The 19,341-nt window shown below is 34.0% G+C and overlaps 1 protein-coding gene across 8 annotated transcripts in view; it reads left to right on the plus strand.

Annotated features, from left to right (window-relative positions):
* Positions 1–19,341, plus strand: part of LOC127849624 (transient receptor potential cation channel subfamily M member-like 2) — an 80,950-nt gene that overhangs the window by 39,206 nt on the left and 22,403 nt on the right. The window contains exons 6-9 of one of the 8 annotated variants that reach the window (XM_052382374.1): positions 8,196–8,417; positions 8,974–9,148; positions 10,405–10,561; positions 10,695–10,870. The exons of 4 other annotated variants lie outside the window; for them this stretch is intronic. In XM_052382374.1, the coding sequence (XP_052238334.1) occupies positions 8,196–8,417; positions 8,974–9,148; positions 10,405–10,561; positions 10,695–10,870 (730 nt within the window). The remainder of the gene's footprint in view (positions 1–8,195; positions 8,418–8,973; positions 9,149–10,404; positions 10,562–10,694; positions 10,871–19,341) is intronic. 3 more of the 8 variants (XM_052382373.1, XM_052382375.1, XM_052382371.1) reach the window with 3 other exon arrangements.

The following is a 19,341-nucleotide window of genomic DNA, read 5'->3' on the forward strand; positions in this document are numbered from 1 at the left end:
TTTTTGTTCAAATTATTCCCCTGGGGACAAATTTGACCCTGCCCCCGGGGTCACAAAAATGAACATATGCGTAAATAAGGCCTATTTTGTGCAAACTTTAAATATCTTCTTGTTCATAATTATAGAGCCTAGGGCTAATAAATTTGGTATGTAGTGATATCTAATAGTCCTCTACCAAATTTGTTCATGACTCGCAGATGACCCCCTATTTATTTTCAGGTCACTAGGTCAAAGGTCAAGGTCACGGTGACCCGAAATAGTAAAATGGTTTCCGGATGATAACTCAAGAACGCTTATGCCTAGGATCATGAAACTTCATAGGTGCATTGATCATGACTCGCGGATGAACCTATTGATTTTCAGGTCACTAGGTCAAAGGTCAAGGTCACGGTGACCCGAAATAGTAAAATGGTTTCCGGATGATAACTCAAGAACGCTTATGCCTAGGATCATGAAACTTCATAGGTACATTGATCATGACTCGCAGATGACCCCTATTGATTTTTAGGTCACTAGGTAAAAGGTCAAGGTCACAGTGACCCGAAATAGTAAAATGGTTTCTGGATTATAACTCAAGAACGCTTATGCCTGGGATCATGAAACTTCATAGGTACATTGATCATGACTCGCAGATTACCCCTATTGATTTTCAGGTCAAAGGTCAAGGTCACGGTGACTCAACTTAGAAAAATGGTTTCCGGATGATAACTCAAGAAGGCTTACGCCTAGGATCATGATACTTAATATGTACATTGATCATGACTCGTAGATGACCCCTATTGACGTTCAGGTCACTAGGTCAAAGGTCAAGGTCACGGTGACTTTACACAGTAAAATGGTTTCCGGATGATAACTCAACAAAGCTGATACGCCTAGGATCATGAAACTTCATAGGTACATTGATCATGACTCGCAGATGACCCCTATTAATTTTTAGGTCACTATGTCAAAGGTCAAGGTCACAGTGCTAAATAACGTATTCACACAATGGCTGCCACTACAACTGACAGCCCATATGGTGGGCATGCATGTTTTTCAATCAGCCCTTGTTATATTTTGAGATGATGCTTTACAAAGAAAGATGCTTCTATTGTATGTGTTATAAATGTGTGAAAGGCTCTTAAGAAGGAACCAGAGATTATTAAACCTTTACCAAACACTAACAGGATTTTACAGGTTTGTAGCTTACGACTTTATAAATAATTGTGATAAAAGGAAAAATTGCTCAAGATGAGCAATTTCTCCTTTAATCACAATTATTTCTACCCTACCTGATCATTTCCTTCAGATTCCATTACAATTTAATTGTCGTTTGCAACCTCTTTCAAATTGGGAAAGTCCAAAATGTGTCGTTTGGTAAAGGGTTAAGGCATTTGGCTCATATAGGTCTTGTGAATCTGTTTCAAATCAAATGCATAGATTTGATCTTCAGCATCTAAAAATATGTGAAATAGAAAGAACGACAATATCTTTTGGAGAGATAAATGTACCTACGGTATAAGCAAAGGACCTGTGCAACAATTCCCGGGCTTTTTAGTCTGTTTAGTTAACACGATAGTAACTTTTTCCATATATAAAAATGCTCACCCTTCCAACTTTAAGCGCCCAATGGGACGAGGGATAGAAAGAGAAAGTCACATGCTTGAGTACATTTCAACCCATGCGCATTGCACGTTTTTTTCGCATAAAAAAACAGTGGAGCAATATAGGGCCATCATGGCCCTCTTGTTTAAAAACACCATGAAAAGTACAATAATACGACAAACATATGATCAACTTAATTAATAAACACGGACCTTGTATTAGATAACCAATCTGATATTTCAAACGGAATTGCCTTACTCAACAGAAATCTACATAATCCTAAAAGTGTTAACGTTTACGATGTAGATTTAAATAGTTATGTAAATGACATAGAATTACCCAAACGTTCAAGTGAACGATTAAAAAGTTTAGAAAGTTAAATTGCATTAAAAGAGGTTTCTATTGTTTTTATAAAATAAACATGTAAAAGTCAATGTTAATCCGGTTTAACAACGACTTTTTATGGAATTTTTTGTCAAAATTAGGCATCTTAGTTTGCATTGCTGTATATCACGCTTTTATAAGTGGAAATGTATCCGTAACTCAAACACAAGGTAATATTACTTGCATTCCGAAATGTATAAAACTGTTTTGTTGGAGAACTCGCGGCAAATAAATTTATTAAACACTTTTTTAAAAAACTTTTCTATGGATGAGTTTAAACAGTTTGAAATTATACATGATCAATTAATAATCATTTACCAAACTGGATTTATCAATGCTAGGTTCATAGGAGAGAATACCAGACTCCTCAACGATATACGTAATTACACAGATGTAAATGATACTCCGTGTCTGCTGTGGCTAATAGATATTGAAAAAGGCGTTTGACTGTTTGTCATCGAATTTGTTACTCCGACTCCATCATGGTTTAATTTTGGTCCGGAAAAATAATTCAATGGCTTAATGTATTGTATTGACCGGAGTATCGGCGGTCACGCAATATGGGGTTGATCTGATTATTTTTCAAAACAACGTGGATGCAGACAAGGAGATCCGCTAAGTTGCTACATTTTCACACATTGCTCTGAAATATTGTCAATCAAACTAAAGTCTCAAGGAAATTAAACTCCATGGCTTAGATTTCAAATTGCCACCATTTGCTATTGACACCTCTTTACATCTGGATGGCTCTGCATCATCTCTTCATGACGCCTTCGCTGTCTTGTCCCATTTTTCACATTCCTCAGGGTTAAAGTTTAACTTCGACAAAGCGAAAGTAGTCTGGATAATTAAACTCACTAAACTCAGATGGAAACTAAAATGTAACCAATAAACATGTTTAAATTAAAAAAAAATAAGAACTAAATCATGTTGATAAAAAGTTAAAATAAAGGCCTTATATAAACATGGTCTATAAGGATTGTCACACGTTAAAAAAATCAAATTAGTAAAAGTTTAGCATTAACGGTGTTAAATCATCTCTAGGTTTCCGTTACAATTCTACCTTATAATCTTTAAGCGGATATCAATACAAAAAATAATTATTTGGGGAATGGTAATTCATGAATCAGCACAATTTTGTTACATATATAGAGCGCGATTAAAATGTTATTGATCTGTTTCTTTTGTCAGTGTTCTTAAGTGTTCATTGCTCAGTAGAATCAATACTGGGAATCAAAAATGCATACACATTGCTCATCTATTGATTGCTTTTCAAAACGTATACAATCATGCTAGTGGCTTTCTCAAAAACTCAAGTAACACGATGCAAAAGAAATTTCAGAATGAAATATAAAATCACGTGTTGAACTTAGTAGTGAAGAATCCACTATTCTTAAACAAGACATAACAATTTTAAACAAAAGTGTATATTTTAAATCATGGTTTCAAAAATGCGTGCATTTTGCGAACGTTTAACCATTTACAGTTTAGTGACTTTCGCCACTGTAACAGAATACTAATTTCATATTGTTTAAACTGTAAACACTTTTACTGCATCTATACATACCAACTGCATGCCCATATTTGGAAATCTGGATTAAATATGGATTGTTCATATACCCCAGGGGTGCAAATAAACTGGACAAAAGCCGAGCGTGGGGGTGATTTTGAAAAAAATCAGTATATTTTTTTTTAAAGCATGGAAAGCCTACCTGACAATGTGCATGTAGTTCAGTGAAACGATGTTGATTAAGAAAATAATACATTAGATTATATTTGGATATGTGCCCATTACGGGTGCGCTACCTTAAATAACTTCAAAACAAACTATCTATTTTGTCAATGAATTTTGCATGTAGTTTCAAGATATATGAACCTGAGAAGCTCTACTGAGAACTGCTATAACAGCCGTGTTTTCCCACAAGCTTACGGTCCACTCTAGTTAATACAAAAGGCACACAACCGATATATGATATAATTACGAAAATGTGTCCTTCCAAGTATATATTAGTAAATAGTCGAATATTTTAACTATATTGAAGCTAAATAAGGAGACATGTTTATATGACTTTCATATTAAGGAAATACCTATGTACAGTGGTTTTAATATAGAATTGTACCTACAATCATAGGTACAAAAACGACCGTGCCAGACTAACAGATTAAAAACAAGTATAAAAGAAAATAGCTTTGAATTCTTCATTGAAAATAAGAATTTCTTTCTTAAGTCGTATTCGTTCGAATTCCACGCGAAAACAATATTATACATTTGGTTGGTGAAATGAAGCACATTTAAAATTAGTATTTAACACATATATAAAAAAGAAAAAAATCACAAATAATGCACGTTAATACCGCTGTCACTCACAATGAGAACTGAGATTTATGACCCCTTCAGAAAATTGTACCACTGCTTCGTGCATTTATTGATTTCCCAAATTTAATATTTGTATAAAATAATGTGTGTTAAATTGTTTTTGTTGATAATTTAGTGTTGAACTTATCATGGTGTATAACTTGCAGCGAATGGACCAATATATCCAAGGGAATCATTGACGTATCTTACTCAGACGATAAAAAGAAAACGGCGTCTATGCTCTTACAAAAGCTGCCTTACTGGGACAATAACTCTTGCATAGAGTTGGCTTTCCATTCTGCAAAACAGGACATTATTGCGCGGGACAATAACTCGTGCATAGATTTGGCCAAGCACTCTAAAAAATATGACATTATTGCACATCCTGCCTGTCAGAAGGCGTTTGATTCATTCTGGGAGATGGGTCTACATGGAAAGAAATCGTCAATAATGGTATAAAGTTATATATAATATACGTCAATATATATGCAAATGAATACATGGTATGTGTTTTATTTACAGGTTTGAAAGCATAACGCTTATAATTGAATATGTACCCCTGGTTAAGTTTTGAACGCATGAAATCGAAAACTGAAAGTGACGCAGTTTTTACTGCACAGCGTACGGATGTGCATGAAATGTAACTTCAAAATATAAATGCCACACACATGAACATCTGTGTATAATCGGGATTGTGTTGCCAAATTAAATTCAAAATCTGAGCTTTAAGGTTTTGAAATCTGTGTTACTTCCACAAATTAAACATTTGAGTGTTGCTGGGAACGAGATTGTAACCCATTTGGTGCTGACATTTCCGAAACAAACGATGTGACTTCCGTTTCGCATACTTGGTCAACCCATGTTTTGCTATAAAAACAAGTTTTACTTTGACGTATAATCGTAACCAAAGTTATTAAGTCAGTGGAACGATAGCTTTCCGTATTTTCTTTTGATTTTGTATGGTTAAAATTAATCTCAGCTTGTATAACAATGAATACAGTAGGGCATAGTTCGACATAGACCATTTCCGGATAAACTTCTTGCTTTTTGTCCTGGTACGTTTTTTCTTACTGTTTAATTGTTTTGCTGTAACAGAATGCAAATGTTTTTTTGTGCTGGAGTTGCATGTAAAACGGAACAAATATATCTGTCATGGTGTGTGTGTGAACCGTTTTGGCTGTCATTATGACGATTGTAGACAATATTTATGTGTGTTTTACCCGAAAGTTGTCAACATCTAAATTAATCTCAATGAATCATGTGTGGTTCAACTCTAATTCAATGACAGTAAAACATTAGGTTAAAATTCTAGTGTATTTATTTACCAGAAAGTATTTTACTGTCACTTGATGTAGTGTAAGATGATTGTCTAACAGTTGATTATCTGACATCAGACAGTGTACTAAATAGGGTTTAATAAAAAATAAACAACTTCTGCGAATCTGTGTCCACTCTCAGAATGGCATATAAGGAATTACAATTTTATTTGTAATGCCAATTAACACCATTAATTTGTCATCAATGTGATTGATTTTATTAAATGATTTGTATGAGTAAACTTACTTTATTATTGTCATTCTTTTTAGTTTGGGATGACCATATAAATGGTTGAGTTCATAAAGGAAATACAACTTGCACGAATGTTTAGTACATAATATCAATGATTGGCATCTTGTGGTGTTTTTTTCATCCAGTCTGTATCCCAAAGTTACACATATAAAGCATGTAAGCGTTTGTTAGGGGAATATTATCTATACATTTTTTCTGGTTCCTGTACACTTAGTAAGATACATGAGAACCTATTTTGGGATAAATGATAAACAAAACACTCATAGTGGTCTCACTATTCAATATCCTATACAGTATTATAAATACATTGTATTGTATGCATAGTTTATGTTCTACAAATAATATAACTAATTCGGTTGTTGTTCATATTGAAATCAAGATATGTATTTAAACGTATATGTTAATGTTAGTATGTTTATTATTTTTGTATCGGTAAACAAACATTGTGTTGTGTTTGGTTCAATATAAGGTGACGCATGCCATTAAATATGTATAGAATGTTGCGTTGATTTTGCAAATCATGTTTTTAACCTCTACGAAATGAAATGCGTGGATTAAGTTTTCTACACGTATGCTAGGTTTAAAAGTATATTAGCTATAACTACTTTGCTGTTAACAAAATTGCTTTGACAATTTACTGTTTTCATAGCAAAAGTAAATTTATTTTATATCATAACTGTTTGGTTGATTTTGCTGTTATTTTTTGTCTTAAATTCTATAAAATGGTAACAAATATGAAAAAAAATAGTGTCGTGTCTACCGTGAGTATTTAATGATTTATAATACTACAAATAATTCTGTTCTTTGTAATTAATTATGTTCATACGCAAACAACTGAGTTATTTTCAACATAAACTGATCAGCATAACGTGTACTGATACTCGTTGAATTGAAACGTCAGTTTTATACAAGACGATGCTAATCGGCGTTTATGACATGAACCACAAAAGATGACATAACTTCGTGAAATTAAGTAACTGGTTGCTAAAAATTAAAAACTTTGATTTGTCTAATGTAGCACATATATAATACATGCTGAACTAAATATGTAATTTTTTAACTTATGGGTCAACATTTCGTTCCCAGCCACAACTAAATAACGGCGTTTATTAGTCTTTTATGATCAACTTATTTACAAAAGAGTGTGAAAATAAATACGATGGGGTAAAACTTGTCACGTAATGGGGTTTATTGATTATAAAACATTGCTTTGCGTTATGACTTTGTAAATTTTGTTTAATGACTTTATAATACCATTTAGTTATTAATTATTATATACCGTTTGTTCAGATCAGGCCGTCAGCGCTAAAATTGGTCACTTTGTAAAACACTTCGTAAGCAACTAAACAAAAATGAACATTATATGATGGATCTATCGTAATCTTGGAAGTCATGTCTAGATATACAAACATGGGTATTGTGTGTCAATGATTTGCTAAAAAAGTTTTATGTGTTTAATATAACGTGTTTAATTTCAGTTTGCGATGTGTATTATCTTCCCAGTACTGGCAGGACTTTTGAAATTTAATTCAACAGACAGTGTTAAAGAAAAAATCAGGACATTTTTCTACATGTCAAAAACGAAATTTATATACACCATGGTAAGCACAAAGAAATATCTGGTATTGTGTATATTATACTACTGATATACGCGTTGAAAACAAGCATATAGAGTATTTATTACAAAGTAGTCCAAGACATAGCATCAAACGCTGCATTCAAATTATTCAATAAGTATGCGTACCTTCTATCCTGAGCATCAAGCGCACTATGTCAATGTCAATCTTACTTACATATTTATTTATTCATTTTCATAGATATGGTATTTTGCGTTTTTGATTCTCTTCGCCTACGTACTCGTGTTTGATCTCGGCGACACTGTGACGACCACTCAATACGTATTGTTAGCATGGGTGGTGACAATGCTTCTGGAAGAAATAAGACAGGTAATTCAACGCTTATTAAACACAAAAGTTAGTTAAATCGAAAAAGAAAATGGTTTTGTGTTAAATATGTTTCAATATATAGCGTTTTACAATTAAGTGTCTTGGGTATGTTTAGATATAAACTTAAAGTATAATTATCATTAATCATTACCTTTTTATAAATACTTACTCTCAGTGTTTAAAGTCAGGAGTAGTGCATAATGGAAAGCCCTTAATAGTCACGCTTTGTAGTATTTTTGTTACGTTATGTTATGTTTTTAGTGTTGTTTTGTGCTTCTTCGGATCAGTAGGTATGCTACCTGTCAGTGGTTTCCATTTAAACAAATGGTGTTTTATGTTTATCTATTTTTATTTAGATGGCACGGTCACACAGGCAATACTTCACGAACGGATGGAATGTACTGGACATCATCACGATCGTACTGTTTTCAATTGGCTTTGGTCTACGATTTACAGACATGTTGAATGCGGCTAGAGTCTTGCTTGCTATAGATTTTGTGGCTTTCGTTTTGCGCCTGAATCATATATTTTATGTCCACAATATCCTTGGTCCAAAACTAAAAATGATTCGCCAAATGGTATGTTCTGTTTTTTTTTATATTTAAGAACTAATCACTTATCATAACGATGTCTCAAAATACATTAATTTATTACACATAATATTTATATATTCTTTAGACTGTTGCTGTTGATGTTGTTTTTGTTGTTGGTGTTGTTGAAATGTTACGCAACAGATACTTACTCACGGACACCAATGTATAGAAATGCAATGAGTCATGTTAATTGATGACGTATCATTTATAGTTATTATAACTAATTTTTATTGATATGTAAAATACAGTATATTTGTTAGGGTTTTTTTGTTTTATGTAACTATGTACTTATACATAACAAAAAATCGTTTGAAAAAAAAACCGAATGCACAAAACACATTGAACTGTATATTTTTAGCAACTTCTTCATTTGTTTAAATATAATGTTCTGCCGCTAATGATTTCAAAATTACATTTACTTTATTCCTTTCGTTGTCTTTGGATAAAAACAATGTATCGTATTATTAAAATAATATTAAAACGCACAATTGTTATTAATACGTTTGGTTAACAATCGGATGCATGTTGTGTGTAATTACAGTTTCAGGATCTGCTGTACTTTTTGGTAATCATGGCAGTGTTCTTCTTTTCCTACGCCATTTCGTCATATGCAGTCCTTTACCCGGATTCACCATTCACTTGGGAAACTGTGAAACAAATTCTTAGACGACCTTATTGGCACCTTTACGGGGAACTGTTCTTGGAGGAAACGGAGGGTACAATTTACGAATAACACATTAATACCATATACTTCCATATTGTCATTTTCATAGATCCATATTAACTACAGTTTAGGACATCTTAATAATTATGTTTTGTATAATGCAGAGTTGAAAAACGATTCAACTGTTTAGATTTCAACAAGACTTTCCAGGTTATGAAAAGACACAATTTTCAATCTGCTTCGCTATAACACTAAGGTTATCTGTCCAAGGATTCAAATAAATCGAATTGATAATCCAGCTTTGTGTTATTGTGTTTCATTTGGATAGTCCGATCGGTCAGTTGCGTCAGAAGACATATCAAATAAAAATTGAATCTTGGAACATATCAATGATCGTGAATTAAGGACAGCTATCAACCGTTATATAGTTTAGGTTTATGAGTGTAATAAGTTCATTCTTAAAGTTACCGTATTCAGTTGTCATTGTTCAGTGACGAGAAGATCAACGAATGTGTGAAAGCAATTTGTTTCGTCTTAACATGTTACTTTGTTATGGTAAACGCAAAACGAAATGTGGCATTGGAGCATTTTGCGAAATATTACCAATTTGAATAACCTTCATCGGTTATCTAAACATATCTAAACTAATGCTTTGTTGTTTACGGATATTTCGCCTTAATACTATAATTAAATAAAATCCCGATGGTCAGTTTACTTAAAGCGAGATTATAAGATTTTGTATATGTGTTAAATGAAATATATTGATAAAATAACGCAAAATAGGCAAGACAATTTATAAATTGAAGACGAATTTCATAAAATGCAGCAAAGATAAATTAGCGCCCCGAGCCGATTGTAATGAAGATAGTTCGTACATATTTCCTACAATAACCGAAGCATTCGTTTTTTTAGTTAGTGTTCGTGTTTCGTATGAGTAGATATCGTTGAAGGAATTTAAAATGAACCGTTAAACTAAATTTAGATTCACATCGTACATGCATGATTTACATGCTGGCGAATTTTACTGTACATACATTTTCGATTTCAGAATTTAATACCTGGCTTATTTCGCATTTTTCGACGCATGTTCTTCTTAACTTTTAATTTAATTTATATTGGAATATATTTTTACACATTTTATATAAATTAATAAATATTTGACAAAATGTATAATCTCGCTTTAAACATAATTTTCCTGAACAAACTTACCCAATGAAAGCGGTTTATCTATGACAAACAATATGAATGTAACTGACAAGTGTACTTTAATAGCAGATATGGGTATGATTATACTTATTTTGCAAACAGGATTGACGGACTGCACGCACGATTCTGTTTTATGGACAAACGGAACGTATCCACGCTGCCCGAGCGAAACTGGAAAGATTGTAGTACCCATTATGATGGCGATTTACCTGCTTGTTGCCAATATACTGCTTCTCAACCTTTTGATCGCAATGTTTAGGTATAGCACAACTCTTCTCGTTTTGAAGTAATGATTGACATTGATTCATAATTTATTTCTGTTATTTATGTGAAATGTCTTATTGCGTTTGTTTATATATAAATATATATATATGATTATTTTATGTTTTCAGCTTTACATTTAACGAACTGAATAAGGACTCACACAGCCACTGGTGTTTTCAGAGGTATGACGTATTCAATGAATACGCGGACAGGCCGGTGTTGTGTCCACCTTTAAACGTGTTTTGGCTTCTGCATTTATTTGTTAACCGACGTAAATCATCAGAAAAAAAGAACGACCCGTTCAGTGAGTGTTTTGATTTTACAAAATGGATCATGTTTTTTCAGTTTTTGTCACTTGGTGTTAAAACGCATAAATGAATATGAAGGTCCCTTATTTTAGAACGGATTTTGTGGAAATTGGGACTCAGACTAATTCAACGCATATCTAATACTTCATGTAAGTTTAATAAAAATTGATCAGCTTTAAAATATTAGAAATAACAGATTAAATAAATAATCAATGAACAAGTCAAATGCTCACAGTCGTTCGACGTGAAATAATATTGCAAAAAGTAAAATGCATTAACTCACACGTCTTAATGACCAACCGGCTTGCAACATTGCGCTCATACGAGCAATAACGTTTTTATAATTAATGTTATGTTTTCCTGGTGTAAAAATCCACAGAAAATGATGAAATTGAAATAAATTGGAATGATATAGCGTTGTACATCTGGTAACTTTTCGAACGCAGCATTTTTCTACATGTGATCATTTGACTACAGTTTGAGCAAGCAAACGATAAAATCGTTCATCCGTGACGATCGGATGCTTCAGCATGTGGGGAATGTAGCCTTCAACATGCCGATCGCGAAGTTTTGCTCCTGAAATTGTATACGAAACATATTGATTTTTTAATTGATGTTATGTTTTTCTGGTGTATCAACCCACCTTAAATGAAGAAATTGAAATAAAATTAGAATCACATCGCGTTTCGCCATTTTCACGTGCAAAAAGATGAAACCACATCTACCCCACGTGCAAAAACGCCCAATTGTTACGGATTGATGATTGTATCGATAATATAGTCAAATGAAAATTAAAATACACAAATTAATGACGGGCAATAAGTTTAAAAATGAATTCAATAATAACGGCCACCGGAAAAACTTTGCGAAACCGAAATTTCGCAAACTTAAGTACCCTTTTTCTTAAACATTTGCTACTTTGAGACATAGTATGCGATAAAAGTCTTATCGTTGATTAATAATTGGTTATTTTCACTCAAAAAACGCGTTTTCTTCACTATGAAATTGATAAGCAAAGTTGGGGTTCCCATGGGATTTTTGCATTTTCCCATGGGATTTTTGATTTTCCCATGGGATTTTTTCTCCCATGGGATTTTTTTTCTCCCATAATTTGCAAATGGGAGAAAAATCCCATGGGATTTTGAACATTTTAAAAAACGTGTTTTATTTGCGTTTGCAAGTATTTTAACGTTATTTAAGGACTGTATATTGGTTTTATGCCAATTATATATAAAAATATTTAGTAATAAAAAAATCCCATTTTAAAATGGGAGAAAAAAATCCCATGGGATTTTTTTCTTATTTTGGGAGATTTATTCATGAAACTTTCAGAAACATCATATTTTATGAAATGATGAACAACTACGATATTTTAATGCGTTTAGTCGTGTTTAAAAAAAAATAAAAAATCCCATGGGATTTTTAAATCCCATGGGATTTTAAATCCCATGGGATTTTTACTCCCATGGGATTTTTTTTTCCCATGGGATTTTTCAGTTTCTTAAGCCGAATAAGTTTCTTAATGCGAAAAACAACAATAAAGGAAATAATAATTATAATTTTGAATAATAAATTGAATAATATAAATAACATGAATATTTTTAAAATGAGTTACAATTAAAGGTTTATGCTAGTAGAACTTATCATTTCTTGTTCGAGCAGATGGTTGAGTCCAATTGGTGAGTATGCCAGCTTAGAACCAGTATAAATGCATCGCAGACAGACAACGCTGTCATACTGTACACACCGCTGAGTAACAATCTTTATTGCATTTCATTTTGCAACAGAAAATGAACTCCGTAGTATACTTGATCTTATATATGCCCTCTGCTTGCGAAAATGGGTCTTATGTCATATGCGGCCGAAGTTGGTCCATCCTAGCTTGTCCAACCGTGCAGTCTGGTCAGGTACTACGCTGACTGATATATAAAGTCAAGCCATGATTCGTGGTCTCATATCCAAACTCGGTAGCTCCTGTGCGAAACTTTCACCGGAAACGACGGCACCGAGACGGGCGCTCGAACTTTGCGGATGCGCGTTATATGTTATATATAATAGCGCGATGTGTTTTTTCTTGCCTCAAATTAGTAAGCCCAATCAGCGTTTTATTGTGTTCTTTGCTTCTACTATTAACAAGAACTTCAACTGATACAAACATGAATTTTATTTTAATATGTTTATTTAATGCTCGGAAAACTCATTGTATATTTAGACTACTACTTATAAAACAAAGTCGGGTTTTCAACATCTGTTTTCGGCATAAAAATTGTTATTCCAAACCAGATTTTACGCACTTTACTGTACAAAATACCGTTAGGGCCACCGTGGTTACTCATTAAAATCCAGAGGGCGAGAATGCGAGAACGCGGAAGTACGATGACGACAGTGCGACAATACGATGGCGACAATGCGTTCGTACGATTGCGAAAACGCGCTAGTACGATGACGACAATGCGACAGTGCGACAATACAATGGCGGCAGTGCGATAGTACGGGGGCGACAATGCGATAGTCATATCGTACTGTCGCCGTGGTATCATCGCAATGTCGCCATCGTTCTATCGCATTGTCGCCATCGTATTGTCGCACTGTCGCCATCGCATTTTCGAATTGCCGCCATCATACTATCGCGTTATCGCATTGGCACCATCGTACTATCGCACTGTCGGCTATCGCCATCGTATTGTCGCACTGTCGTCATCGTATTTTCGCACTGTCGTCATCGTATTATCGCACTATCGAACTGTAGTATTGTCGCCATCGTACTATCTCACTGTCGCCATCGTATTGTCGCACTGTCGTCATCGCACTGTCTGATTGTCGTCATCGTATTATCGCGTTCTCGCATTGTCGCCATCGTACTATCGCATTGTCGCCATCGTATTGTCACCCTGTCATCATAGTATTGTCACATTGTCGCCATCGTACTATCGCGTTCTCGCGTTCTCGCCCTCTGGATTTTAATGTGTAACCACGATGGCACTAACGGTATTCCGTAATACTGCTAAAGCACAGTATGATTAGGTCACTCCCAATGCTCAAATCTCTATGTCTATTTTAGTAACAACACATGTCTATGGAAGGATATTTAGGTAAAAGTTACATCATTCGTGGTGAATATTTACATTATGACTGATGCTTATTCTAATTTGCTTTATGACAATTCCAACATGCTTGTTGTCTATTCGTTTATACTTGATGATTGCTGCAACATTACATCATTCATGAATAATATTTACATTATGCGTGATGTTTATTCTAACATGCTTCATGACAGTTCCAACATGCTTGTTCTCTATCGGTTATACTTGATGATTGTTTCAACATGCTTGGTGACTATCCAATGTTTGTGTGTTCATTATTCCTGAAACCAGTCATAATCGGTTTTGCCACTAAGCGTCATTAACAACGGCAGTTAGCAACAGGCAGTAAGCAGAATGCAAGTTACTAAATTATGACATCAGGTGGCGCGCGTTTATTTTCCGTATGTTGAATAAATTACTTTTCGGAAAAAAAGCGAAAACATCCGAATCATTTTGACTAGTAAACTGAATAAGCTGAATTAGTTCCCTTCGTTATATAATCTCCATTAAACTAAATACGTTCATTATTGCCATGAAGACCAGTACGTTTACACAATGAATTGACTGCCGTGAATGTTTTTGATATTTGTAAGATGCAATTGGCACACAAGAAATTATACATGTATTTTATTCAGAACATAACGGGGCTGATGTGTTGGAATTGTGGCCCTTCCCTAGTCCAAATAATTACAGTAGACGTAATCTACCGATGTGCATTGCATATCGACCTCATATTTATAAAGTAGCCCAAACCCCCATTGCCACAGACCTGTGCGTGAAACTTTCAGATTTCTCTAGTCTATTTACCATGCTATAATTACAATTTCTATAAACACATATTTATCATTTTATGACTATATAATGTCTGTGGTATACAGAGAAACCTGAAAGTTACAAGTACTCGTGTCTAGTACTGTACAACTATTGTACTCCTCGTTGAGAAAACAACTACTTCATCTACATGTATTAAAATATCATAAAACATAATTTTCAATCAAGTTGGAAAAAATCAATAAATAAATGTCATATAAACAGGTTTGTCATGAACGTTGACGTCGCTCTTGGTTACCAGAAAAATTCCCACGCACGGATTTCAACCGTCATTGTTTACAATCAATTAAGTGCATAAGTACTTGAATTTGTATTGTGTTTTTAAAAAGTGTCCAGCTACAGGTGGTTAGCGTGTGGCTATAATACTAGTTAGTGAAAACATATTTTGGAATGATAAGTAATCATATTATAACGAAAAATCAACTTTTCTTAAAAAAAAATAAGTTAAATATATATTCAACAAGGTATCCAACTCGAAATCATCCGAAAACGGGATGCATCGTTTTAAACAGCCATTACTTCATCAATTTTGCGATTTTCACGATCTTGGTCTTATTCAACGCAGAAATAAATTTCCTTTCTGGAAATGTATATGTCATGCAATATTTTTACAAATACTGGGTCAACTTTTAAACAATAACACGATACACAACTCGCGTGACCCAGCTGTGATCGATCAGACAGTATTCATGACTGAAATCTTCACGGGGAAATGGGCATTTTCCCTGCAAAGTTCACGAACCTCGATACCATTATTCAATAAAACGTATGAAAAAAACATTCTTACCGTGCTTGCCGTAGAATTATGCATCAAAACTAACTGTCCAGCGCATTTTCAAACCTTTGTTTACATACATTTCAACGAACTGACATTTTAAACACAAGAGTGATTTCATTGCTCCAATGCGGAGTTGTGTCTTTACAACTGGAGATTTCATTCATAAATACGGTCTGATCGATAACAACTGGGTCAAGCGAATTATGTATAGCTTTATTTCTTAAAATTTGACCCAGCATGTGTAGAAATATAACAATATATATACATTTCCTAAAAGGAAATTCATTTCTGCGTTGAATAAGACCGGGTCATGAAAATCGCTGCACAATTAATTTAGTAATGGCTGCTCAAAACGATGCACCCCGTTTTCGGATGATTTCGAGTTGGATACCTTGTTATATATAAAACGGTAGTGATTTTTTTTATATAGAAAATTTGATTTTTCGTTTTAATATGATTATTTATCATTCAAAAAGATGTTTTCACTAATTATTATCATAGCCACACGCTAACCACCTGTGTGTCCAGCACGTGTGCCGGGAGAACAGGGCTTAATGTATTTTTTGTTAAGCTCTATAATATTTATATCCAATCTGTATGAAAAAATGTCGGTGAACATTATTCCGGTGTTAATTTTTGAAAATATTGAGGCATTCGTTAATTATGGATCTAAAACGGAACATTAATCCGCAAAAAAAACACCGGGCATATTGCATATTAGATCGGACACATGAAATTATTTCGAAAGAAAGCAATTAGAGTTTTAAATTCTACATGAGTAAGTCTCGCTGTGCACTATTACGCTCTTACTGCTCGTATATATTTGACTCTTGGCAAATACCTAGTGTTTTATTTTGCTTAATCTAAATTGTGTCATGCATCTATATGTACTTAAAGCAGCATGACCAACAGCTCTTTCATATGTGAAAGAGATTGACACGAAATACCTACCCATCTATAATAAAGTTTATATGCGCACTTCAATATTATAGTTTTAAAGCATTTTATGTGGTGCAATATAAAAGTACTCTAGTAAATTTGAAATTATGTAATCGATTTCCTCTCAACATACATGCAAAGTTCCAGATAACTTTTTAAGCAAAATCTTGGTTTACACTCTATAATAATCCAGCCTTAAAGTCTATTATTAATTCTTTTTTTTTCAGGTAAATATAATTTTTGGCACATCCGCATTTAGGTTTATAGTCTAAGAAGAGCTAATGACAATTGCCGGGTTACAGCAGACTTTTTGCGATAAAAGGACCAGATAATGGAAAACGTTCGGCTTTTCGACTGTTGTAAAGATGGTCTGTTATTCATAATAACGTTAAAGTGCTGTTGATTACATAATTGTAATGAGGGCCTAGACGAGTGGGAACTCATTGATAAAATGTTTACATTATATGCATTGATATTGAGTTTTACGCATGATCACACATTTTGAATTCTTATTTTATTTTTCCAATGTGTAACCGTACGCACAGAATTTAAGTCTACTTTTTTACTAAATTTAATTCAATTTTTTACGACTTTAAGCGTCTTATCTGGAGCTCTGCATACATGCATTAGTAGCATATATTGAAATATATCCATAGACTTTCTTTGGTTATTGAAGGTAAATTACTGTACAAAAATTATGGTTAGTCATTAACCAAAAAAAAGTTAAGTCTACAAACACGCGGTTAATTTCGGTTCAGTAGCAAATATCTTACAAAGGTGCGCAACTTCTCCTATAACATAAAATTTCCGTTATACGCCGTAAATTTCCGTGGTCCTCCGTAGCATTTCGGAATGACTGTCAATTGACATCATTGTATCATGCATGATAGTATGTTGCTTTGTGCTTGGGTGAAACTCACATCTTACCATCGCGTTAATTTATTAAACGCATTAATATTTGATTTCATTATGCACTGCGCCTATTGCACAAGTCTCTCTGCACAAACCAACATACACATATGCAGCATGCAATTAACGAACAAGAATGTTGCATCTGTACACATGCATGATACCATTAAGCAGAATGTAAATAGACATTGGACATCAGGCAAGATGTAAGTGTCATCAAGCATGAAAAGGTGTCTACATACTAATTGAAAGTACCATCAAGAATCATGACACAGTCACAAAGAAGGATGTAATTTTTACCTAAATACCCTTCCATATTTGACGGCACTGTGTGTTTGCTTAATTTCACTGAAGAACGTCTACTGGTAAATCTTACAAAAAAAGTGATAAATAAGACTGAGTAGCAATTTTTTGGCGTTGCTGTTTAACGTCAAATTTGGCCTTTCAACGAACTTCTTAAAAGCCCATTGAATTTTAATGAAGAAGTTTCCCGCTTGTAGGTCCGAATGAATTAAATCAAATTTTGCAATTGGCAATTTGATAGAAATCCCCATAAAACATTGCACATAGCTTTCTGAAATAAACAGGCCACATTGAACGCATTCACGATATCCAACAGCTCTCTTTGCAAAGACCTATCTAGTGTTTCTTGGCCGTGTAAGATCTATAATTAGAACATCGTCACCTAAACATCTACTAATAGAAGAGCATATTTTTAGGAAACAAATTCAATAAGAGTATAAAACGTCCACGATCAATAATGTGTAGTTTGTTAAAGATATCACGGCAGTAAAAACATAGCACTTTAAAGAGACCACAATCTGGTACATTTGGTCAATTTTTGCGTCCGTGGCGGACAATACATTTTTAAAAAGAAAGCGTACAAAAAAGCAAACACAAAGTTCTTCGTAAGCTTGTTTTAATCTTAAAAACACATAATCGACAGTCATTCCAGTCAAATACAATACTAACAGTCAGCACTCTAGAGATCAAAATTGCGGATATAAATATTTAATTCAGGGATATCAAGTGTATCAAGTTCGAATTCCGGAAAAAATAGTCGGTAGTCTGGGGCATTAGGTCCCTTACAGGGATAAAAGGTAAATCCCCGCCCGAGCCGTAGCTAACTGATTTATTGTAGTCTTTCTAGTTGCAATTTCTGGTGAGTACAATGCGGAATATTACGGATATTTGCAACATGTCGAAGATTTTCGGAAAGTAGCGAAGAGGTTTTCGTCAGTTAATATTCATGTCCGTGCCGGCCGCTAACTTATCAGAATCAATAAAAAAGAACCAGGAAAAATCGGTACCGATCGCAAATTTCCGGAATTCCGATAAAGCTTCAACATAATTTGTTCTCAAATGATCGCGTACTCGAACGAATCTGTCCCTACGCCTCCAACTTCCTTTAAATCTCATCGGACGTACATTGATCTAAAAATCTATCCTTGACGACTCAAATCATATTTCCTGAATAGTTTGGCCTATTGACGTCCCTGTAATTATAACAATGGTCTTTTGGATAAACACCGCTAAGTTGTTGCAATATAATAACCGTTTAAAATAGTTACCGGTTTTCATTTAATAAAATGATTAAGTCATATTCGAGATTTCAGCGATTGCCAATATTTTGCTTTTGTTTCTCATAAGCATATGGTGCTTGGTATCTGCTATTGACTCCTATGTAGATTGCAAATATTACATAACCCTTACAGCGGCCGAGCGCAGATATCTGCATTTGGCCGCTAAAAAGAAAAATCTTTGCGCATTAATTTAATTCAAATCTCATTATCATAATCAAAATCATCATCATCGTCGTCGTCGTCACTACTACCACCACCACCATCATCATCATCATCATCATCATCATCTTCTTCTTCTTCTTCTTCCTCCTCCTCCTCCTCCTCAACATCATTAACAACAACAG

This window comes from Dreissena polymorpha, chromosome 11 (genome assembly GCF_020536995.1).
Source record: "Dreissena polymorpha isolate Duluth1 chromosome 11, UMN_Dpol_1.0, whole genome shotgun sequence".
NCBI classification, from domain to species: Eukaryota; Metazoa; Mollusca; class Bivalvia; order Myida; family Dreissenidae; genus Dreissena; species Dreissena polymorpha.